Below are 24,812 nucleotides of genomic sequence, written 5' to 3'. Positions count from 1 at the left end.
TCCTGCAGCAGCAACAATCCTTCTCCTCGCTCCGGTGCTCCGTCCTCTCTGCCAGTGACATCACTACACAGCATGGTGTCCTGGCTGACGGCAGACCTAGGGGAGGCGATGCCCCCCCCCCTAAATCTGTGCCTGCTATAGACCAGTGGTCTCAAACTTGTGGCCCCCAGCTGTTGTGGAACTACATGTCCCCGCATGCCCAGCCACAGTTTGAGCAATCCATTATATAAAATCTGTGGCGGGGCATGCTGAGATGTGTAGTTCCACAACAGCTATGGTGTTTGACACCACTGCTATAGACCATCTGTACTGATAAATATAATTACGGTATTCCATACAGTATCCAGTGTATAAAAAGACCAATTTTCTAGGCTGTTACCACTCCCCCCAGAATCCCGTACTTCAATGCGCTGCAGAGTGGGAGATTTTGGATTACATTTGGAAACCCCTCCCCTCTAAAAATCCTGCGCTTGCCACTGGTACCTTTAATAGAGTGATCGCTTGTCTGGTGTTCAGTATTACACATGAGGAGACCCCAAGTATAACCCCATATAACTGTACCTGGGGAGGCGGATGCTGGGCCACTATTTCAATTCTGAGTTTTGGGAATTGGAGTAATGATTTGGTGAGGGAACCAGTGAGGAAGGATGGGGAGTAGGGAGGAAGGGTGCAGGGAGAAAAAAAAAATTATATATATTTCTTTATATTAGCACTCAGTGATCTTATTTATTTTTTTTAAAAAAACTGGACTACGGTTTTATGAAAAAATAGGAACTTTTATTTTCTAGAAACTAACTGAGCAATTTACAGGAAAAAGCATTTTGAATGCATTAGAAAAATTATTAAAATTTCTTAAAAGCACAATTATTGCTACAGGATACAGTTATGATACATACTACACAGAGCAGTGGTTTCCAAACTTGGTCCACAAGGATCCCCCAACAGGTCCCCCAGCAGATGCACAGGTGTACTCATTACCCGCTGATACATTTGTAAGGATCCACTGGTGGAGCTAATTATTTCACTTGTGATTCTGGGGAAAGATATGTGCTGTTGGGGGTCATTGACGACAAAGTTGATCACCACTGATTTAGAAAATTTTCTCATATTTGTCACATTCAAAAATTCACTGCAGAAGACTTTTTAGGAATAAAAAAACCCCTAAACCCAAGTGACAATAGATTATTGTTCAACATACAATACTGCATCAATATTCCAAACTAGCTCCCGGTTTGCATTGCAGAACAGTCTTTTCCTTCAGGATTACCATTATATCAGTTTGGCATTAATTCTTCTGCAGCCACTGGCTGTCCAGCAGTTTTGGAAAATGATGCTCACGGTGTTCTAGTATGCTGGGTGTTGTAGTTCATTAGCGAAGGGCCTCTGGTCGTACGCTGACAGTTTCCGCTTTACTTTCCAACACAAGTCCATAATTAACTGAGACATTCAAAAGTAACACTAAAAAGGTTTTATAAAAGTTATATACAAAGAGAACTTCTGCATAAACACCAAAAGGCAGAAGTAGACGGAAATAAAACTCAGATCGATGCAGCTGAGATATTTACATGCACATGGCTTAGTTACAAAGAAAAAAAAATCTATATTTACAAAGAAGTCTCTGTAACTGGTCTGATTAAAATTGATTTCTACATTCCAAACGAGGAAAATACTGAAAATCCCTGGAAGTCCAGCCTCTCCATCATGGGTTGTGGAGATTAGTCAGTTTTGACAATGAATTATTGTCTGGAAAAGATCCAGATACAGAGACTGCTTTTCATGATCAATCGGTCATTTAAGTAATTGCACTTTTCGTTCGGTGCATACAGAGGGATTTCTTAGAGTAATGTCAATTATTGAAAGATTTCCATAAAACTTTGAGAGGGGGGTGACTTTCACCGCAATTTATTTACAAGGACAAACCGGTCCTCGAGATCCATCAACTATCCACATTTTCCAGACCATACAGTAATGACTACACCTGTGTACCAGCTCTGTGGTCTGGAAAACAGGACATTTAGTAATTACTATCTGTCACATTTCCTAGACCACTTAGCTGGTGCACATGAGCAGTCATTACTAACTGTCACATTTTCCAGACCACAAAGCCGATGCACAGGTGCAGTAATTACTAACTTACATTTCTCAGACCACCTAGCTGGTGCTCAGGTGTAGTTAGGGCCCATTACACTTGTGAGATTTTAGGAGATTTGACCCAATTCAGGTGGATCGAGTCAATTTATCTGATAAAATCTGAAGTGCCTGTCTGACAGAACCTTATGTGCCTGATGTGTAGGACACAATGCTCAATCCTGTGCCATTGGGTATAACCAAGAGATTGATCCTCCTGCACATAGGATAAATCTCGAGTCAATCAGGTCCAATTTGTTGAACAATAAGTTGAACAAGTGTAAGGGGGCCTAACTGTCACATTTTCAAACATGTGCTGCATTCATTCCTAACCGACACATTCTACAGGTGGCCTGGAAAACCTGAACTGCTGGAAGATCTCGAGGACCGGTCTGGCCACCCCTGCTCAAAGTGTCGTCCCCACCTCATGCAGAAGTGAAGTGTTCCACCATAGAGCTAATTAATTCTACCACAGTGCCTGGATAATCTGCAGGAGGCCATGTTTAGCCCATAGTCAAAAAACATCTATTATGAGCTAAATTTATTATAAAAATCCATTTTAAGGAGGCACGAGAATACACTAAACAATGAAATGGTGTATTTAAGTCTTATGTCACAGCCATTGTGTTTTTTTGTTTGCATGAAACACGGCCATATTGGTTCCCAGAGAAATTGTTTGAGTTTAGGAGCAAGGTGGCTCATTCTTACTCGCTGTTCTTCTGCTTTTGAAGACCTGTTGGCAGAATCTTGTTCTTTAGGAATATCCCTTTGAAGAAGGCATCGCTGATGCTGAGCGGTAAGTAGATTCCGATAAAGTACAGCAGCCATAGGCTTTTCCCAGCATAATACCTCACCTTTGGATTCTCTGACAAAATGGCGTCGGTAATACTTTCTATGACGGGGCTCAAGTCGGTATTTGCTTTCTCTCCGTATTGTAGAAACAGACTTTGGGTTTCAGAGAGATACTCCTTGCCGAATTCTTGCAGCAGTTCAGGTGGTATATTTGCCAACAGCTTTCTGTGCTGCTTCTCCCAGTGGGACTTGTTATCATGGGCACCTAGGAACAAGAACACAAATGGGTGTGACTAATGATCATGTGGTAGATTATGTTCCTCAGGTATATCAAACACACCACAGTTTCACTGACCAATGGGCTGGGTCTGGACCCAATCGGAAGCTTAATAGGGAATATGTGTGCACAAATGGTAAACATCTGTGTCTAGTACAAGTCAATATGGATCAGAGGCCATATACTGGCACCATTATACAGCAATATAGCGTTGCAGTGGGAGGCTAGTGCCAACACCAAGTCTAGTTCTTTTATGGTAATGAATTAAATAGGATAGCGGTAGTCCATAGTTACATAGTAGGTAAGGCTGAATAAAGACTTGCGTCCATCTAGATCAGGCATTCCCAACCACGGTCCTCAGGGCACACCAACAGTGATATCCAGGCTTCAGCACAGATGGTTTAATCAGAATCCCTCAGATACTAATTAAGGGCCTTATTCTGGTTAGGTCGGTGCAACGTACGTACGGTCCGTTTCACTGTACGTTTCCCGTAAGCGGATGGTGAGCGTAAGTCCGCCCACAAAACATCCGCACACGGACGGTCAGAAACACTGACAAAGGGGAGTGGCGTACACTTAAGCGTACGCCACCGTACACGGACGGATCTCCTCTTAGACACCGGTAACAGGCGTACAAGAGAAGGTACACCACCGTATACGGACAGGTATCGTCCGTTTTCCCACCGACATCTTGCGTATATCTGAGCGTACGCCACAGTGCAAGTAGAAATTGAGTCCAAAAACATCGGTCTTCGATGTGGTTTATGTGTATTTTTCCTAATAAAAAACTGGTATATTTGTGTTACAGTGAAAAAGTTGACACATGTTGACTTCTGTGAATTGAGTGTCCTGCTTTTTACATTGACATATATAAGCAGGTCTTAGAATGAATATTACCTAAAATTAAACCAACCTTTACATGTAGAGAAGTGTAGAAAGATAGAAAGTCAACTGTGCTCAAGCCTGGATATCTACAAAACCTGCACTGTTGGTGTGCCTTGAGGACCGTGGTTGGGAATGCCTGATCTAGTTCAACCTAGGTATTAATAGCTTATCCCTTGTTGTATAGTTGGTTCTGAAATTTGTCAGTTACAGTCCCTGTAACACATTTATAACCAGGAACATGCATAGGACATTTCAAATTTTAAACCTTTAGCAATCAACCTAATGATCCACACCCAACACAATCGGTTGACAGGCAAAAAGGTCAACATGAGTATTTGTTTTTTTGGTGCCTATGTCGGTAAATGTTGACATGGACACCTTTTTCGGAGTGTACAGCATCCCTTTGATTCTCTTGGGATGGTAAAGTAAGAACAAATCAGTTTTAAAAAACCTCATGTCGACCTTTTTCCATGTCGACAATGTCCATGTTGGTCTTTAGCTTGTTTTGACCTTATGCATGTCTTCCTTTTCTCTGTCCACCAATAATGGACGATCTATTGACCGCATAACTTTAGGGTTATGGACCCACCTGATCAAGGTTGGTGGGCCCATGTGTTTGGCTAAAACGATGCTAATCACCTCATTTTAATTGGGATGTAACGGAGTTGGAGATTGCCGGATGGGGGAAATCATTTACATGGGATGCTTTAGCCTTATAAATGATTGACACTTTAAAAAACGTGGGAAACTTGTAGGGGTGCCACAGGTTAGTGCTCCAGGACCAAATTCAAATTATTTACGGTTAATGTGATTGGGAGATAATAGGACGGATTCAGCCTATCATAAAACTTGGACCAACAAAAGCACAGCCCTGCCCACCAAAGGTCTAAATAAATGTTTAAAGGTCCTACAGAATCCCCCCCACACACACACATAACCTCTTACGCGCCTTGGACGTCAGCTTTGAGTCAGTGACCGTGTCACCCCCACGGCCTGGCCATCTACTGGGCCGCCTGTGATGCCTAAGAAGCACTTCTTCAGTCTGGGCTATTGGCTAGAATTTGTCAGTCAGCGGCCAGCTAAGTCCATCTCAATAAAGCAGAGATCATGCGGTTCTTAAATAAACTGAAATTGTGTTTAACCAATAGAACATGTAGCTGCTTTCAGAAAGAAGAGGACCGTTCCCTTATTAAATTAACTGTGGGAGGCAGAACGAGAATAAAATGGACCATCGGATGCTTTTACTAATAGTTTTCCATCCCTTAAAGTTTCTGTGTCCTTGTCTACGGCGGGAGCCAGAGAACACTTACGTTGTGTGGATGATAAATAATCAGTCCTAATAAGTGAAAGCCAGGAGGAAGATGGAACCTTCTCCCTGACCTAGTACATCGCCCACATTAACTCCACTGTCTACCTACCCAATTACGTTGTCTGGACAAAACAGGACCTATTTATTTAGTGTGTACTGCAGACAAACCTAATCCGTGCAAATAAATAGCAAAAGTCAATTCAGTTCCCACAGTACAATATGGTTACATAACATCTGCCAATAAGTCACAAACTCTGTACAGGGATCACCTATAGTCTATACAAGGCATGTCCAACGTTGGCCCTCCAGATGTTGTGAAACTACACATCCCAGCATGCTTTGCCACAGTTTTGCTATTAGAGAATGCTAAAACTATTGCAAAGCATGCTGGGATGTGTAGTTTCAAAACATCTGGAGGGCCAACGTTGGACATGCCTGGTCTATACGAAGGTCAGTTGCATGGTCTCTAGTGGCTGGCGAAGTCTCTGTGGGGGCTGGTGGAATGCGCAGAAGGGACTTTGGAGATAAAGCAAGTGGCAGTCGACCAATCAGTCAATGCAAAATGTACAAGGATACAAGGCCCAAAGCTTTGCTGGCCACGCAACAGGTATGTGCTACATTAATTAGGGGTTCATGTCGACAAAGGCGCAAAAACCTGTGATTTTTTTTGACCTTTTCCATGTCGACATTTTGCTTGTGTAGGGATTTTGATCATGTCGACTTATTGTTTGTGTCAACATAGTGCACGTTGACATTTCCTCTATCAACCTATTGACGGTCTACCTAGACCTTTCCACCCACACTCGATTATAATTAAGCGAGAACATGAAATCTCGGAATGTTCCGCACCTGTTTTGTAGGACCCTGGCAGGATGACACAGACTTTGACTCCCCAAGGAAGCAGCTCGTGACGAAAGATGTCCATAACACGACTCAGAGCGGCTTTGGAGGCACCATACGCAGCCAAAAAGGGGAACGAATGCTCACCTGGTAAATCAAAGGCAGAACAGTGTTAAATTGTGCATTAATAGGTACAATGTCAAGTCAGTGGCCATTGAAAGACAATCACAAAATAAAATATACAATACTGCAAAAGTTCAGAGCTGAGGCAAGCTGGTAAACGCTGCCCTGCGGAACGTGCCCCCCCCCCCCCCCTGTGCGCAGCTGCAGACACATACGTAGCCGTGCACACAGGGTGATATCATTTACCAACGAATTATGCTCAATCTGCGCTGCGAAGGCCACAGGTGGTGGGGGTGGGGGTCCTGGTCCTCAAGCACCCCCAACAGTGCACGTTTTTCAGGTCCCCCAGCAGGTGCACTCATTATTCAGACACATTTCCACAGGTGGAGCTAATTATGTCACTTGTGATTCTGTGTGGAGAACTGAGGACCACGGTTGGGAACTGCTGCGTTGGTACATACCGCCCAACGGTTCTGTAACAGGCCACTTAAGGGCCCCATACATCAGCAATTAATTGTGACAATTTTCAGATATGGAGATGATTGCCACAATTAATTTTAGATGTGTGGGCTCCCCCTTTTGGCAATCCCAATCAAAATCGCCAATCGATTGCTTAATCAGGTTTTTAAACATGTTTAATAATCTGGTATTATCTGCAGATCTTTTTTATATGTGTGGGCATTCCCAATTTGTCTTCTTCATCTATTTACATTATGAACAGCAATCGATTGGGCAATTTCCAGATATGAAGATGCAATCTTTTAGATGGAAAAATCTGCCGATCACTGAAATAAATCTGTAATGTGTGGTCAAGTCAAATAGATTGTAAAATCCATTTATCTGGCCAAAAAATCCCTGGATCTGGAAATCCATTAATTGTGATTGCTGATGTATGGCGCCCATTACATTTCTTCTCATTCACCCATTACCTCACAACCAGCTGCCAGGACTGAAACCTCCAGACTCCTATCACATGTCCTCACATTACTTCAAGCAATAAATATTGTGACAGCGCAGCGCGAATGGACGGGCAGACACCGTGGCAGCTCGTTGTGGGTTTGTACCTTAAGCAAATTGAAATTTGTACCTTTAGCAAACAGTTATGCTTGGACTAATAAAAGGTGCTGGCAGGTCTGATAACAGAATGGCGGGAAGCGAGAAGTGCGATGACGGATACACACAGACATGGCGCACTTGTGAATTGTCAGCCTTTCAGGTGTAGTAATAAATGGGTGCGATTACATAACTATTATTAGACATCTCAAACCATATAAAAGGAAAAGATGAGCTGTTGCCAATGGCAACCAGATATTAGCTACCATTATTTTTGCGGTTGTATTCAGTGGGATAAGAAAATTACCAGTGAGCCAAAGCTCATCTGCACAGTGCAGCGACTAATTAGTGATGGCGCAAGCACAGAGGATTTAGTCACAAAGTGAGTGACTAAGGGGCAGATTTATTAAGCTTGGAGAAGAGATAAACTGGAGATAAAGCGGAGAAAAGGTAAAAGGAGATAAAGCACCAGCCAATCAACTCCCAACTGTCTTTTTCAAACACAGCTGATTGGCTGGTGCCTTATCTCCTTTTACCTTTTCTCCAGTTTATCTCTTCTCCAAGCTTAATAAATCTGCCCCTATATAACACATGCGCCAAAGAGTTTTTTACGCATGCGCAGTGGCAAAAAACAAACAAACAGAACATTCGGTGAACATCAGCATCCATCGCACGTGGATTTGACTGGCCGGATTCAGGTGGCTGCGAATTGGCAGACACGGATGCGCAGACACTTTCTGTCAATAAATCCAGCGTGGTTATTTTTCGCTGGCCGTACGCAAGTTGAGGTCATGATACACAGGATGAAATAAATAAAGCAAGAGAAAGGTTACAGTGAAGTAATTAGAACTGTATTATAAACATAATTACCGGCCGGGCTGCTGATGGTCACGATTCGTCCCCTGGAGCTGCGAATCATCGGTAACAGAGCTTTGGTCAGATCCAGAGTCCCAAAAAAGTTCACCTCCATGGTGCTTCGGTAGGTGGACATCAGTAACAGCTCAGCATTGCCGAAGTTGTCACAGTACCCAGCGTTGTTCACCAGCGCCCACAGCCCTAAGGAAAAAATACAATGCTATGAAATACCATCCGGCACAAAGGTTACCAGGAATGAAGTAAGCGCCGCCGGAAATGCAGTATAATATTATGAATACAATTTTGTTTTTCGGTGAAGACAAAGACAAGTTAGCAGCACCACCTAATTTAAATAAGTATTACTGTAGATCAGACTTATTGTTCTCAAACTCGGTCCTCAGGACCCCACACCGTTCACGTTTTCCAGGTCACCCCACGGGTGCACTTGTGATTCTGTGAGGAGATCCACAAAACATGCACTGTGTGGCGTTCCGAGGACCGACTTTGAGAACCTGTGATTTCTATCATATTATATTGTTTATTTAATGTAAACCAAGATTTGTATTGCACACCGTGCACAGATTTGCTGTGGAAGAAGAAAGTGATCTCCTGCAACAAGATTCAATACTAATGCATACTCTATGGGTGTGCGTGCATTGCAGGGGTTAATGATAGCCATGCTTGAGAAAAGGTGATTGAGTTTCTAATTCAATCAATTTGAACAAACCATCTTTGCCCTGGCATGGATATCCTTAAAACCTGGCCTGGTAAATCTGTGTACAGTCAGCCCAGAACCCCCCTCCCCCCATACACACTGAATTTATGTTAGGAATGGAACGATCACTGGGCCTGATCCAGGCCTGTTAGAAAGGCTGCAATTTCTGCAGCTGGACAAAACCATGCTGCACTGCAGGTGGGGCAGATGTAACAGGTAGAGAGTTAGATTTGGAGGGGGGGGGGGGGGGAGTTATTCTGTTTCTGTGCAGGTTAAATATTGGCTTCTTTCTTCCCCAGGCTGGTCCGGAGGGGGCAGAGACTGACCCAATCACCACCATTATGACACTGGCTCACACTGGAACTTATAGACTGAGGTACTATTATATAGAGGCGGGGGTCACAGATGGGGAAAAAAAATGGAACAGAACATTGATGGCCTGGAAATCGGAGATACCTTCGATCCCAGAGTATAAGGAGGTCCTGAAACACTGCCAACAGACCATGAAACATCTCCATTCAGCATCCCTCCAGGAGGTACACTGGAAATTAATGCATAGGGCATACGTGGCCCCAATACAGAGGGCACATATGCTACCTGGGGAGCCAGACTCCTGCGTTAAATGTGGTCAGAGGCGAGCCACTCTTTTCCACAATCTTTGGCAGTGCGGCAGGATAGCCACGTACTGGAACAGGCTGATTGCATTTATAAACAGTACCTTTCAATTAAAAGTAGTAAAAAACCCTACAGCCTGCTTGCTACTGGTAATGGGAGAGTGGGATTGGGGGGGGGGGGGGGGTAGGAAAAAAGCTTTGCTACCAGTTATAACAGTGATTTTGGGAATAGCAAAGAAGCTAATTATGAAATACTGGATTAAAAAATCAGCACCCTCCATACTGGAAACGAAAACCACGATTTTAAATACTTTATATATGGAAAGACAGGCCACAATACCCGATGTTGAGACTGGTGTCACGAGGTTTTATAAAAAATGGGGGCCCTATATCGAGACCCTGCCTAGTACCACTCAAACACAAATTCTGAGTCTGTATGAGAACACTTCATGGTATTTAATACGTCAGCTGGGTCCCACATGAACAACTCATCTAATCACTGCAGTTAAGGAAGGGGTTGTCGGCAACCCTTATGCAAAGTGTAACATCATCACTAGACTCTCTATTAGAAGTTAGCTATCTTATTACCTACCCTTCCCAGTACCTTTCCTTTGTTTTGTCCAGTTTATTAGATTTCATTAATTTAATTAGACTGATGGTGTAGAACCAACTGTGGTATATTGGCGGTTTACTTGAATTGAAAGTCAGAAAAAACGTCTAAATATAGCCTAAACTAAGACTGACAAAATAACAATTTGTACGAATTGAAACGAATCCACCATGTGAATTCAATACACACTGCTTATGGTTCTATATATTTACATGTTTTTCTTTATATGTTTCTGTATGTATGTATTCTCTTGGAAAAATGAAAATGTGATCACCCTGTGAGGTATACTTTTGTCTAACAAGGAGTGAGTTGTCGCCTTGACTTAAGACAATATATTGTATTATGTGATCATTTCAATAAAACGTTTTGGAAAAAAAAAATATTGGCTTCTTTATTCTTAGACTGCAATTTTGATTTCAGCCACCCACACCTCACCCAAATCTCTCTCTGCACATGTAACATCTGCCCCACATGCAGTGCAGCATGGTTTTGTCTATCTGAAAAGATTGCAGACTTGCTCACAGGTCTGAATCAGGCCCACGTCCTTCATAAACATATCGTGATGTCGCAAAGGTTTGATGTGCAGCAAATAATTCGTATCGCCGTCGCAAGCGAGTGTGGGAGGACGCATATCGCGGATATACCCTGATCTGCGTGATATGCCGGTCTGACCGGTCAAATTGCCCAGTGTGTACCAGGTATAGGCAGCCTTGAGGACTGAGCTTGGGAAACCCTGATCTCATGTCCGATAGATCCGATTGGCCCGCAGTGTATGCATCAGAGCGGTTGGTACTTGTTCCGTCTGTCTAGGTAGTTTCTGCCACTCTGGTTAAAAGCAGCTCAGAGATTTGTAGATCCACAAACTCCTGGCGATACTGGTACAAAAGCTATGTTTGTCTATGGTTGTTATAATCGGTGCAAAAGCCTTGGGCAAGTTAACGTACCATGTTATCATAGCGTATTAACTTCTGATGGTCAGCTGCCATCTTTATTAATGATTAATGCCTGTGTGTGTTCCCAGGAAAAAGGTTACATTCTTTAATTTGGAGAACGTCGGCAACATCGAGATTCTAATCTACAACATTAAGCTTTGTGGACACACATAAAAACAAGTTTGACAAAACAGACCAGTCAGACATTAATGTAGGAGAGATAGGCGACTCATTAGTGGTTGGCCCAGGTGCAAAAATAGATTTTGGGCCTCCGTCCTCCAACCCAAGTTCAAAATATGCCACACAGCAGTAAGTGGCAGCAGTGGGCCCCTTAGTCCACAAGGCCAGGGAATGTAAAAGACCAGCATATTATCTCCTGCATGCATAAAAACCTGGTTTACCGTGTTCATTGTTATATCTACAGACATCTTGGCTTATATCGGATTGGGAACGGAAAGTGGGCCTGGAAAATGTTTAGGAAGTGGCCCAGCACGGGCTGCACCGGAGGTGCTGTACTGCAGAGATGGAATAACAGAATGGATCTTTGAAAATGGGTCCATCAATAATGAGTGCATTTTCCAGGTGACCTGGAAAATGTGAACGGTGTGAGGACCGAGTTTGAGAACCACTGACGTAGCCCATCCCGCTTGCCATCTCCTGTCCACTAGTGATCCAGATTTGATTTGCCGATTATTACGGCCTGGGCAGATTTTGATCACCCAGAAAGAGCAGTTTACAAGATTGTGTTGGTCAAGCTCCCGAGTGTGTGTGGTGCCAATGTGCCCCCACGTCAGCGTTGACACCTTCAAATTTAGCACCCTTTATACCCCGTGTGTCTGTTTCCCAGGGGCTATAACATACCAGTTTCAGCAGTCTTCTCCCTGGTTACTCGCCAGGCTTTCTCGATGTCCTCAGACTTGGTCAAGTCCATTTGAATAATGGTCAACCGATCGGAACATCTCTTCCGGAGGTCCTTGGCCCCTGGGCTTTCCAGGTCCAGCACGCTGGCAATGACTTTGAATCCCATGGAATCCATTTTATGGGCAGCAGCATTTCCGAATCCAGAGTCGCAGCCTGAAAATAAAAGGTGAAATGTGTAGCGTAAACATCAGGTCTTCATCAGCGTACAGAAAATACAGCAGGATGGTTCAAATCTTTTTTTAAAAAGGACAGGTGGAGTTGTTGCCCATAGCGACCAGATCCAGCTATAATTTCTTTATACCCCAACAGACAAAAGAAAATCTCATATTCAGATATGGCCAAAACTTTGTCTATAGAAGATTTGATGCATTTCCTTAAAAGGGTCAGTATTGAATAGAGTAAAAGGTTGAAAGGAAGCAAGTATATGATATACGGCCACCATCAGGTCAGTAATGGATTGCTCAACCTTTGTAATTAAAAGGTAGAGTAATGGGAAGTGGGATTATCAAGTCTTAGAGAGAGATCATATGGAGAAGCGGGGAAAATCAACCAGTCAGCAACTAAAAGGTGCCCATACACTACTGCAATGTATTGCCATCCAACCCGCCCGATGTGCACAGGGCCGCACATCCGACCCGAGGGGGACGTCAAACACATCAGTCAGGATCAGGTGAAAATCGGGCCACATCGGACAAGTGTATGGGCACCTTAAATGTCATTTATTAAGTAGTCTTATGTTCGGTACACACCAGGGCGACATGCTCACGATGCACATCGTGAGCGGGTCGTCCGACCCGCTCACAATCACGTGGAGCACAGGATGATGTGCACCGTGAGCGGGTAACGATCGCGACCCGCACCCGACCGAACCGTGGTGCCGCGTATCGGGATCGGATCAGAACAGGCAAAAAAGGGCCCAATCTACATCCAATCGGTCGGGATTGGATCTAGATTGATGTGATTGGGTCCTTGTCGTTCTGGTGTGTACCCTGCATTAGTTAGTTAGATGCTGATTGGTTTCTTTGAGCATTGCCTCGATCTCTCTCCAAGCCTTGGGACTAGTTTGTTGTTATTGCAAAATGTGGCGGATACTTGTATGTGTATCTATTGCTAACACACAATGGAAGCAACCACGCTGTGAACCATACACAAACATAGTTTGGCTTGTACAGCCGCCTCTACTTCATCTACAGTAAGCCACATTTACACTTCGGAATGTCGGCCCAGTTACGGTGCAGGAAATATAGCTTGAAATGTTTTTTTTTTTTTTGTACAGTAGGTCACATTTGGTAGAGAAAAAAAATCTTCCAACACATTTCTATACGTTCTCACTGTTGTTATTCCCAGTACGTCAGACAGTCCACCAGTGTTTTAAAAACACTGGGGGAAGGAGGGAGGAAGGAAGGAAGGGCAGGTAGGGGGGGGGGTGGGGGTGTCTGCAGGATTACCGAGACACAGTTGGCAATTTAAACGACAAGATTTTAATGAGAATTCCAACATGACGTTTGCTTTGATCGCTCTGCCAAAGCTTTAGAAAGATTGGAGTTCAGTGACCGTGTAAATCTCCGTTCCTCTGCCATATAATTTACAGTTACGACATTATGGTCACTATTTTTAGAGCACTTATGGGATCATTAACGATGGTACAATAAATGAACCGCTGTCCTCAGACAGCTACGCCTGGACTCGCAGATTCAATCCAGTTCTCTAGAACGCACATCGATCCAGAGTAAAGTGGCTCATTACAATCCTAATCCCAACTAGGATAGTGCAAAGTAGCAAAATATACCATAAAAGTAATCGCAATCTTATGGCATGTACTCAGAATAGGATCAGAAATAGAGAATATGGATTCTATTTATTACAATAGGATATTATTAAAAGAGCCACTAGGTAGTGGCTAGGTTCCTGCAAGGCGGACTACTTTCCCGAGAGTCTGATCATCTGGATGCCCTGGTGCTGTGGCAATATTATATTGAATAGAAGAGTAAAAGGAGCGTTGGACTTGAATGCAGGGCTGTACACTTCCACCATAATCATTGAGACTCGCAGACTCCCGGCAAGTGTATTTTTCCCATGCAGAATACCTCTTATCTGTAGTACACAAGGTCTTATATAACTGATCCACACAGTAAACACACATGAAACCCGTCTTTATGCGGCTGGTTACAAGATTGAATTGCTTTCTCAGAAATTCTCTCTCAGCTACAGCCCCGGGGAAAATATTTGTGACATAATATTGTAGCGTGTCTCTTTAGTTGAGCAATTGCACAAGGTTGGATCTTGAACTTGCCAGGCCATTAGGAAATCCTCAGGTCTGTTGCTTAAAAGGTAGATCATGGAAGATTTTGACAAGATAAATGACCAGAAGTCTGAAACCGGTCCAAGATATTCAATAATAATATCAGCTGCTGTCATTTTTTAAACCCCGCCCATTACATGGCAGCTAGGAGTTGATTGGCTGTTACTTCTCCCCCTGAATATGAAGGACCAGCATGATCACTAATTATGGGGGCTTAACAGATATCTAGATATTATGTATCAATACATAAACGTATGACCTATGGGCGGATTGAGAATTTAAAGTGGCCCTTGAAAAATGTCAAACACATGGCCCTTACACGCCCAAATTTCCAATCTTCTACCTTTTACCCCCTAACACATACACACCAACATGCCACCCTCTACCCGCTAACAAACTGACATCACCAGTCTGTTACCCTATATCCCAGGGAAGGGGAACCTTTGGTCCTCCAGTTGTTAAACTATACATCCCAGCATGCCCTGCAACCATTTTAGCATAGCCAAATAGCAAAACTGTAGCAGGGCATGCTGGGATGTGTAGATCAACAACAGCTGGAGGGTCGACGGTTCCCCATCTCTGCTCTATCCTCTCCCTTCCACAGGTGGACCCATAGGCATGTCGGTCTAACGGTGGATCTTCCTGGTGACATTTATTGCCAACCAGCCCCCTGGCATGATGGGGTAATTTACTGATAGTTTTATGGAAGATGGGATTTTGCTCATAGCAACCAATCAGATTCTTCTTCATTTAGCACCTTCTATAAGATAACAGAATCTGATTGGTTGCTATGGGCAACATCCAAACTTACACAGAACTCCCATTCTTATTACATATACCCCAAAGTGGGAGCTATGATTGTGCAGTGTTAGGACCACCAGCGATTAGTGATCTCTGCATTCCTTAAATCCCGTTTACTGGTCCAGTATAGTGTGCTGGGGGGGGGGGGGGTTCTAGGTTTATTTTCTTCTCCCTAGATTGGCCCCTTCCATGAAAGCACCAGTAAAGGACTAATACAGATGGAGCCAGCCCACCTGCCAGGTCGGATTTTCTGGTGTGGCCTGACCCTCAGCTGGGCAGGAGGAAGCAGACATCGGTGCTTTCCTGCCTGGGCAGGAAGTAGGCAGGCATCAGGGAAACAGGCAGGGAGCGGGCAGGAAGTGGACAGGTCAGTGCAGAGCTTCCAGAAGAATGGGACGTGCATGCGCTCCCCTTACTGGCGCACGGTGTTAGATGGAGAGAGTGGCTCCATTTGTACATTGGTTGCCCTTTTTGTGTATTGTGGGTGGCTAACATGAACAGAAGGAGCCGGCAGCTCATGCCCCTAACACATGGTGGCCACCACTGCCTGCAATAGAGTGGATGGGACTCGATGCAGCAGATAATGGCAGATGTGGCTCTGGCTCTGGTCCTCTTTACTAGTTTAAGTAATTGGGAGTGAAACTTCCATACAGCTAGCAGACAAAACATGTGGAGCAGAACCTCTAGTGCCAAGTATCACAATACACAAAGAGAAACAACCTGGTTTTCCTGGGTGTAACTCCCAGAGACAATAGACTTGCATGGCTCCGGGCTCCAAGCCCTGAAGGGGCACCTGCATCTACAGCAGAACCTGTGTGGTTCACAGTAGAATCCAAGTGTGATCTCTGCTCTTCCAACTGAGCCCTGCGGTGCACCCACAAAGTTAATTGGCTCCATTTCAGAAGCAAATGCCAGTTCCCCCAATGCTGCTGCTGGACTGGGAGATGGGACCCGCCGGTGAACCCGGATTCTGCACCGCAGTTGGCTGAATCTCGTGAGTCTATCCCTGACCCATCAGCCATTGTCACACAGTTGGAACCCTGCCAACTCACTTCGTGCTCCGGACACTGTAGACCGGCTGAGAATTCTATCTATAGAATTCTGCAAAATATATATATTTGCTTTCTTAGAAATGCTCTCAGCTACAGCCCTGGGGGAAATATCTGCGATATAATAGTGTAGCATAATGTTTCTTTATATGTCCACAGTTACAGCTAGACCTTGCCAAGCCAGATCTTCATACATGTATGGATGTCTAGTGTCTGTGAGTCTCCGAAACAGTGAAACTACATCTCTTTCTCACACATGCACAAACACAGAAGGTAGCAGACTAGCTTCCGAAGCTTTTGCTTTGAGCGAGATTACTAGTGAAATATATATATCACACACACACACACCTCCATTTGTCCCCCCAAGAATATAACAGCTACATAATTAGGGTGAGGTTTAATCAGGGGGATTTCTACACTCTTCAGGGAGTGAGGGAGATTTCTCCCATTTCAGGGAGTCTCCCTCACATTCAGGGAGAGTTGACAAGTAGGAGTTAATTCCAAATCAGAATCAGCTCCTTCACGACTTGTATTGTTCTTCTTGCAAATGGGAAATACAGATTACGTACTTATTTAAGTATGCTACTACACACCTGTTTCATTCATAGAAACTTGAAAAGCAGCAGGTTTTGGATGGCTAAAATATGCAGGTAAGCAGAGCACCTGTGCAGCAGAGCTTAAGAGTCATTCATATATATGACACATACAGTACTTGAAGTGACTCTTCCTTCTAGCAGATATGGGTGCAGTAACTGTCTGTTCAGGGCTGGAGTCACTGATCTAGGGGGGGGGGGGGGGGGTTCCTTCTGTGTTATGGAGGAATATTTTTAGCTCATCTTTAGTGTTTTCTTTGGGTTCTCACTAGTGAAAGGTTGATGACCGTCACCAGCAAATAAAACCTGACTTTATTACCCCAATTGTATGGGCCAAAGGGGAATGAACCTATGATGCCTCTGTTCCGTTACCCTCTGTTTTATTGCCCCTAGCAGGTCACATATTCTGGATTACACCAGCTGATGAGTAACGAGGAACTAAACACGTAGGCTAAGATTACTTTCGCTATAGGCAGTGCGCAATTAACGTCATAGATAAATGTTCTTTTAATGTAATGTCTGGAGTAAGCACTTATATCCCTCTATTGATTAGAAGTTTCATATAGCGCACAGATATTTCGCAGCGCTTTACAGACAATATTTGAACCTTCGCATCAGTCCCTGCCAGGGCCAGATTTGTCACTAGGCCCATGAGGCACGGGCCTAGGGGCAGCACCTATTATGGGCGGTAGCACATGCCTCCTGTCATGTAGCTGATTTTCTTTAAAAACAGCTGCAATAAAAGAAAGCTGACCGTGGGAGCCTGGACCCACCTGCCACCTCCTGCAGGAGCCTGGAGCCACCCAACACCTGGAGCAGGGACCCACCTACCACCTTCCACGGGAGCCGCACAATGCCTGGTGTGGGGACCTGCCTGCCACCTCCCACGGGAGCCGCGACCCGCCTGCCATCTCCCCCAGGAGCACTGAGTCGCGCATCCGGGACCGTACTGCCACCTCCCGCGGCAGCCCTGAGCCGTGCACCGCTGGGAGCAGGGACCCGAATGTAAGGCTGAATGGGACAAGAGAGGACAAGCAGAGCCAGCAAGTAAGTATAAACTGCCCCCTCTCTCTCACTGACTGTCCCCATCACCCCCTCTCTAATGGGGGGCGGATGGCAAAAAAAAAAGTGTGCCTAGGGGCGGTCTGAACCCTAAATCCGGCCCTGGTCCCTGCCCCAGTGGAGCTTACAATCTATATTCCCTACCACATGTACACACACACATTCTAGGGTTACTTTGTTGGGAGCCAATTAGCCTACCAGTATATTTTTGGAGTGTAGGAGGAAACCAGAGTACCCGGAGGAAACCCACGCAAGTACAGGGAGAATATACAAACTCCGCACAGTTAGAGCCAAGGTGGGAATCGATTGTGCCTCTGAAATCTGCTATCCCAGTAATAAGATGCCAGTGTACCTAATTACTACTTTCTGGGATGCATTAAATGAAGATTAGAGAAGCGTGCTCTTATCGTTTATCTCTAGATCAGCCTTGTGTCCTTAGGGAAGGGAGCAGTGATAGAACATAGCCAATCAAAACATAGGTCCCTGTACAGCAGTACAGATTATTTCAGGTAAGAGATCTGATCATGTGGGTGGCAGTGGCCTGTTTACCAGTGTGATTAAGTCTGTGCCCAGGACTGCACGTGACAAGGGCAGGGCAAGGTTGTGGGAAAGGGAATGAAGGCAAGTGGGAAGCTCAGACAGATTGCAGGTCGAGCGGGATCTGCACACAACAAGGTTGTTAAGATGCTTTAAAATGGATGCAACCACCAACTTATAAAGTCAACACATCCAACTTACCACTTGGAGAGCAGTTTTACTGTGGCAAGGTTACTTTGTATACAAACACATAAATGCCCAGCATATGGCAATAGTACAAGTAGAACCTCATTATACAATATGCTTGTGTGAGTATAGGATAGCGCTCAGACCCTACTGCTCCCGGCAGAGAGGAGGGGGCATGGCCGAGGAGCTTGCACTGGGCCCTCCTCTTCTCTTAAGACACCCCTGGTTCAGCAGCTCAGCGGTTCGGATGCCCGATGTTCAATATGTATCGTATAGTTATAACGGGAGTTATGGTATAAGACAGAGGTTCCAAACGCTGCAATTACAGTCCACGTTTCAAGGCTATCCAGGCTAGAGCACAGGTGACTTCATTAATAACTTAGCCAGTTGGATTTAACCATCTAGGCCAGGGATGAGGAACCTTCGGGCCTCCAGCTGTTGTTGAACCACACATCCCAGCATGCCCTGCAACAGTTTTAGTATGGCCAAATAGCAAAACTGTAACAGAGCATGCTGGGATGTGTAGTTCAACAACAGATGGAGAGCCGAAGGTTCACCATCCCTGAATCCAGACGGTCGGGAGGTCATCTGGCACCTGCTCAAGCATGGATATCCTTAAAACCTGAAGTGTAATGGCAGAATTTGGAAACTTCTGACACAAGATAATTAATATAGTGTTTCTATAGGCTTAGCCCACAGCCCCAATTGTCCAATAAAAAGTGTACATAGTTACCTAATGCCCTATTATATGGAGGTGTGGAATGCTGTGGTTATCCATAAACACAGAAATAGGGCGAGATGCTACAAACAAAAATTGCCAGGGTTTTTACAGCATTTTCATATGCAGCAAAGCCCCTCCGCTGGGGCTTCATTGCGGGGGGTTACGTCAGTGCTAGATGGTGTAACCCCATGGAAGCTTATTGCCTTCCTTTTATGTCCCCCACGCGCCCCCGCCGATCCGCGCTGCCCCCCCCTCACCTGTGTCCGGGCAGTGCTGTGCTGCCCGGACCAGTGACCTCCTCCCTGCACAGCTTCTGGGTGCAGGGAGGAGGTAGCGGAGCCCTCACAGCCGGGTAAGGGTTCAGGTAGGTGGGACCCGCTGCACATTGCCAGCCATCGCTTTTGTGTTAATAACTATGTTACTGCATATGCGATTATTAACAATGCAAATGCCGGCAATGTGCGGCCGGGGTTATTAGAGAATCCCGCCCCTTATCTGATCAGTGCCAATCTCACATCAGCCGTATCTGACTCATCTGTAATTATGCCACCTGCAGCAGGTGACGGTTGGCAGAACGCTCTGTACAAAAGGTGAAACAATTATAGAGTACAGACAGTTCTTTTGGGATGACAATTATGAGTGAGGCATCTCTCCCTGCCTGGGACGAGAGCAGCCTCCTGAACTCCACCCCAAATAGGTCAGTCAATACGATGTTTAATGTTGACCTATATATTATTCTTACTGTATACTGCTGAAATGTTTTCGTTACAAAGTTTATTGTATTCTGTCTCCTCCCTATTCTTCTAGCATTCCGGCCTAATTCCCATTGTAGTCATCTGCTTAGCAGAAGGAAGCGGATTCCGCAGCATCCTAGTAGATTACAAAGAAGTTGCAGAGAAACATTATGTACTTGTTGTTTTGCTGAATGAGTCTCGGAATATGCGCATAATACATTATGCTAATTGAAACTAATGAGACCTAACTGCTACATTCCAAATTTGACAGCAGATTAAGATGCAATATGTTTACAATTAAGGAAGACTAAGCAACCTGGGGTACTTGTAGAGTATCACGGCTCCCATCGTATGGCATTGTATGCCATATGTAGTGGCATACGATGGCATACGATGCGATTTTTACCGATTTTTCAGCATTTTTGGTCAAAAATCGTATGCGATCGCATCGGATGCCATACGATGGCATCCGATGCGATGGCATACGTTTTTGATCTTAAATGCATTAAAATTAGTATGAAACATGTTAATTGGCCCCAACTGTCATTTTTCACTGTGTACCACCCCCAACCCTAAGCGTGGCGAGCGGCGGCGGTACGCGTCCTACGACCTTTTCATACCCCCACTATCCACGTCGGCGTGGAGTTGAGAATAGAAAGTGTGGCAAGCGCAGCAAACCACCGAGCCCGAAGCGTGGCGAGCGCAGCGAGCCCCACGCGGGGCCGCGGATACCTGTGAAGCCCGTGAGGGGACGCGTATAGCTGTGAAGGTATCCGCGTCCCCTCGCTGCGCTCGCCACACTTTCTATTCTCAACTCCACGCCGACGTGGATAGTGGGGGTATGAAAAGGTCGTAGGACGCGTACCGCCGCCGCTCGCCACGCTTCGGGTTGACGTTGATAGTGGGGATGGTACACTATGAAAAATGGCATTTGGGGGCATTTCACATGTTTACTACACATTTCAATGCATTTTGATGCATTTCAATGCAAAATCGGGTGCGATCGCATCGCATGCGATTTGATCGTATGCGATGCGATTTTTTTATCATACGATCAGCATACGATCAAGGTCGTGGGAGCCGTGATACTCCACAAGTACTCAACCTGGTTTCAGGGCCCATTTATCATTGTATATTTGCATCTACGCCCAAAACACCAGTTATCGGGGCGCAAATAGTAAGTGTCCTTGTATGTACGAAGGAGGGATCACAACCGATATCTCTGATCCCTACTGCGATCCCTCTGTTCCCACTCGCAGCTGCATCCCCAGGGGTGCCGACAGCTTAGCCATTCCCTGCTAAAATGGAGGGGGCGTGGTCACATCCCCACTATAAAAAAAAAAAGAGAGAGGGAAAAAAGAGAGAGGGAGAGAGATAACAGGCTGCCGCTGTAGCTGCCTCTTTACCCAGCTCAGCACATGGCACTGAGCAGCGCATTCTCACTTGAAGTCAGTGACACAATATCCTCCACCCGGAACTGCAGATATACTTGTCTGCAGTCCCAGTGCTCCTCCTGCTGCTAATCAAATATGGCTCTCACAAAATGGCCTCCCCCTTACAGCAGACAGTCTCCTTTAGCATCCTTAAAAACAGTCTACTGTTAGGGGCAGCCATTTTGTATGGAGCATTTTTCATTAGCAGCAGGAGGAGCTTTGGGATCGCAGACAAGTAGATCTGCAGCAGCAAACACCTGTCCCCACCTACTTCCGGCCTTCCTTCACGTTTCTACTACCTTTACTCCAGCGCAGTGGATGGACGGTTTTCTAGTGCAACTAAATAATGCTTTATATAGAGTTATTTTGTGAGGTAAAACCATGATAATAGGCTCCAGAGCATTTCACTCATAACAATAAAAACCAGAAACACAATTTCATATTTACTATGAGGGAAACGTTCTCCGGAAAGTTAGCTGTACTGTAAGTAACCAAGACGTTTTGCAGCAGCTGTTTAATCACCGGTGTGACAGGCGGAGGGGGAATAACAGACCTTGCCAGAGCCGTCTCCTGGCTACAAACACCTCTCACAGCTCCTTCACAGCTGTTGGAGACAAACCCGCATTGCACAGCATCTTACAGGGAAAGTCAGAAAACATACACCTGCCGAGGTCACATGACTCCAGTCAGAAGCAGTGGAGGAGACCAGGTTTTCATATGGCAGTAATGGGAATTACTGCTGGTGTTGTTCTCTTCTCCAGGTACTGGATAACATTTAGGGGCAGATTTAACTATGAGTGATAAGGGAGTGATAAGGGATTACAAATGATGAAAGCTGATTGGCTGGTGCAATATATAACAGTCATGTGTTTGAATAATGACAATAAGGAGCTGACCAGTTATCATTGGTAGCGAGTGAAAACTAGAATATCTTTGTTAAATGTGCCTCTTAATGAGAAGCGTGTCTCTCCTCCACCTTTACACACAGGGTAGGTTTATGGCCACGTTTGTGGTCCTAAAGCTTCCCAGATAACAATGCACCCCAGAGGCTACACTGGTTCTAGAACCCCCTAAGGGTAATACTGATACCTCCAAGAGGGATGGGCCCCATCGCGTGCACTGCTATGGCTATAGTCATCCCACTGTACGGATGGGGCTCTGACAAGGTAGGTGGCCGACCTCCAGCTGTGGGACCCACAGCAGCTGCACCCCGGCTACTACAGCGGATGAAGCCTTAGGGCTGTTTCACACAGTACGGTTCCTGCCGCACGGTGAAATCCCGTACGGTCAGGGAGCAGCGCCGCACTCAGAATTTTATAATGGCAGGGATGGCCACAGCCCGGCAGCCGTCCCTTCCAGTGGGGGGATCCGGCTGCAGCCGTGCGGCCGGGCCGTGGCCGTCCCGTGTGAATGGACACAATAGTGTCCATTCACAACTGCTGAGTGCGGCACGGCTCCCTGGCCGTACGGGATTTCACCGTGCGGCAGGAACCGTACTGTGTGAAACAGCCCTTAGGGTAGGCCAATGAGACAATCATTTCCTGCAGATTTGCTTTGTGTTTACTGTACACACAGATCATTTCCCTTCAAGTACCAATCATCTACGATGGTTAGATTATGTACGATTATGTAGCTATACACATAAGAAGCTAATTGCATATAATTATAATACAGTCTATATTTTAATATAATTCTGACACCCGTTAAGATGATCATTACCGATATCAGAGAGTCTTTTGCCACATACAAGCCATAAAGAACGGCATTGTGGGTTCTGGTGTAAGTGATGGATATGTGCAGCTGTAACAGGGACCCCAGTTCCTGGAATCCGCATGCACCGGCGATTATAGTCTCACAGCTAGTTCCTAGACAGAATACCCCTTGGAGAGCAGCCAGAAACGATCAGCAAACAGCAGGTTGGATGCCTGCCATCGCCCCATTCCCAGCGGAATCAGCCTTTACAAGCTGTACTTTCAGACGTTTGTAAAAGCTTCTTACAGCACATTATCTAAAATTAGCCCAAAACGGTCATTTTATCCGAGAGCAGGAAATCTCTGCATGCACGCAGCGGACAATGCACCAGTCTGTGTGCGCGAGGTGCCGCCGGCCGCACCAGTAATCAACAGGGCAGTTAATAAGCAGACAGAGGTAAGTACCGGTGGTGATCATTAGTACCAGTTCCACGGCAGCACAAACCAGCCCAGATAGGAACAATATAGTCAGAACTCCGACAGTTGTTTCACATAGGATGGAAACCAAGAGGGGGGGGGTGTCGCAGATGGTGATCACCGGCCATCTGCAAATCCATACGCAACTCACTCACCATTGAATGATTTTTCCAGTGCGGAACTTTGAGAATACCATAAGGGTGTAATAGGACAGGGTTGCCTACTCTCCAAGAATGGCCAAGAGGCTCCCAAAAAAATCGGATCCCCCGAATTGAGTCATTGTAGCCCCGCCCACCGCTGTGCAATGCATGTAATAGCAGCATTGTATGGTGGTGGGGGGGCATGGCCAACATGATGCAATTGTGCTGGCCACACCCCCGAGCAATGCAATTCCGTCATTGCTCTGTCTTAGTGAAGAACCTACTGACCCAACCTACTATGCTATCAACTTGGTGTAGCTGTAATCATAACAGGGTAGACCCAGGAGTTCGGATCGGTCCTGTGGAATATGGCATGGTTGGCGGACAGTGTTGGAAGGTGGGCACAAGCATTAGGTCGACAATGGGAAGGTCAAAAGGTCAACATGAGTTTTTCATGGTTTTTTGAGCCTACAGGCGTATTTCATGCCCTACCATCCACTACGGCGTGGTGAGAGAATATAATAGTGTGTCGACCGCAGCGAGGCTCCGTGCCAAAAACCATGGTTAACGCAGCTATCCATGCAAAGTGGATGCAGTACACTTTGACAGTGTCCATGTCGACTGTCGTCATTCGGGACAAAAAAAAAAAAAAACATGCAAAACACACGTCGACCTTGTGTTGACTATTTCAGGGGTCGACCTAAGCCCAGTCGAGCTTCAGTGGTCGACTCAATGCATGTCGACATAAATCGAGTCGACCCAAATGACCCATACCCAGATGTGCTGTCCTTCTGCCGACACAGAAAAGGCTTCTGTTGTACATGGAGTAATGGAAACTTGATATTTTTATTGCACTGCAAATGCTAATTATTTGTGCCACACGCACACGCACACACACACACAAACATGTTTTCACATTACACTGGGCAAAATAAATCATTTTGTTTTAGTGCAGGAACATCTGGGAAATGCCACCATGTAATTACCGTGTGTTGTAACTCTTATTTTGATATTGTATATGCCAGCGCTTTGT

At 45.4% G+C, this 24,812-nt stretch overlaps 1 protein-coding gene across 1 annotated transcript in view; it reads right to left on the bottom strand.

Annotated features, from left to right (window-relative positions):
* Positions 1-755: 755 nt before the first annotated feature.
* HSD11B2 (hydroxysteroid 11-beta dehydrogenase 2) overlaps positions 756-24,812 on the bottom strand; it is a 40,032-nt gene continuing 15,975 nt past the window's right edge. Inside the window, exons 2-5 of the mRNA XM_083163923.1 lie at positions 11,994-12,206; positions 8,277-8,462; positions 6,240-6,377; positions 756-3,184 (exon numbers count right to left, since the gene is read on the bottom strand). Of these exons, the coding sequence (XP_083020049.1) occupies positions 2,832-3,184; positions 6,240-6,377; positions 8,277-8,462; positions 11,994-12,206 (890 nt within the window). The 3' untranslated portion in view covers positions 756-2,831. The remainder of the gene's footprint in view (positions 3,185-6,239; positions 6,378-8,276; positions 8,463-11,993; positions 12,207-24,812) is intronic.

Source organism: Crinia signifera, chromosome 11 (genome assembly GCF_055691185.1).
Source record: "Crinia signifera chromosome 11, ASM5569118v1, whole genome shotgun sequence".
In the NCBI taxonomy this organism is placed as follows: Eukaryota; Metazoa; Chordata; class Amphibia; order Anura; family Myobatrachidae; genus Crinia; species Crinia signifera.
Note: the sequence above shows the minus strand (reverse complement) of the source record. Positions and strands in the feature narration are given on the sequence as shown.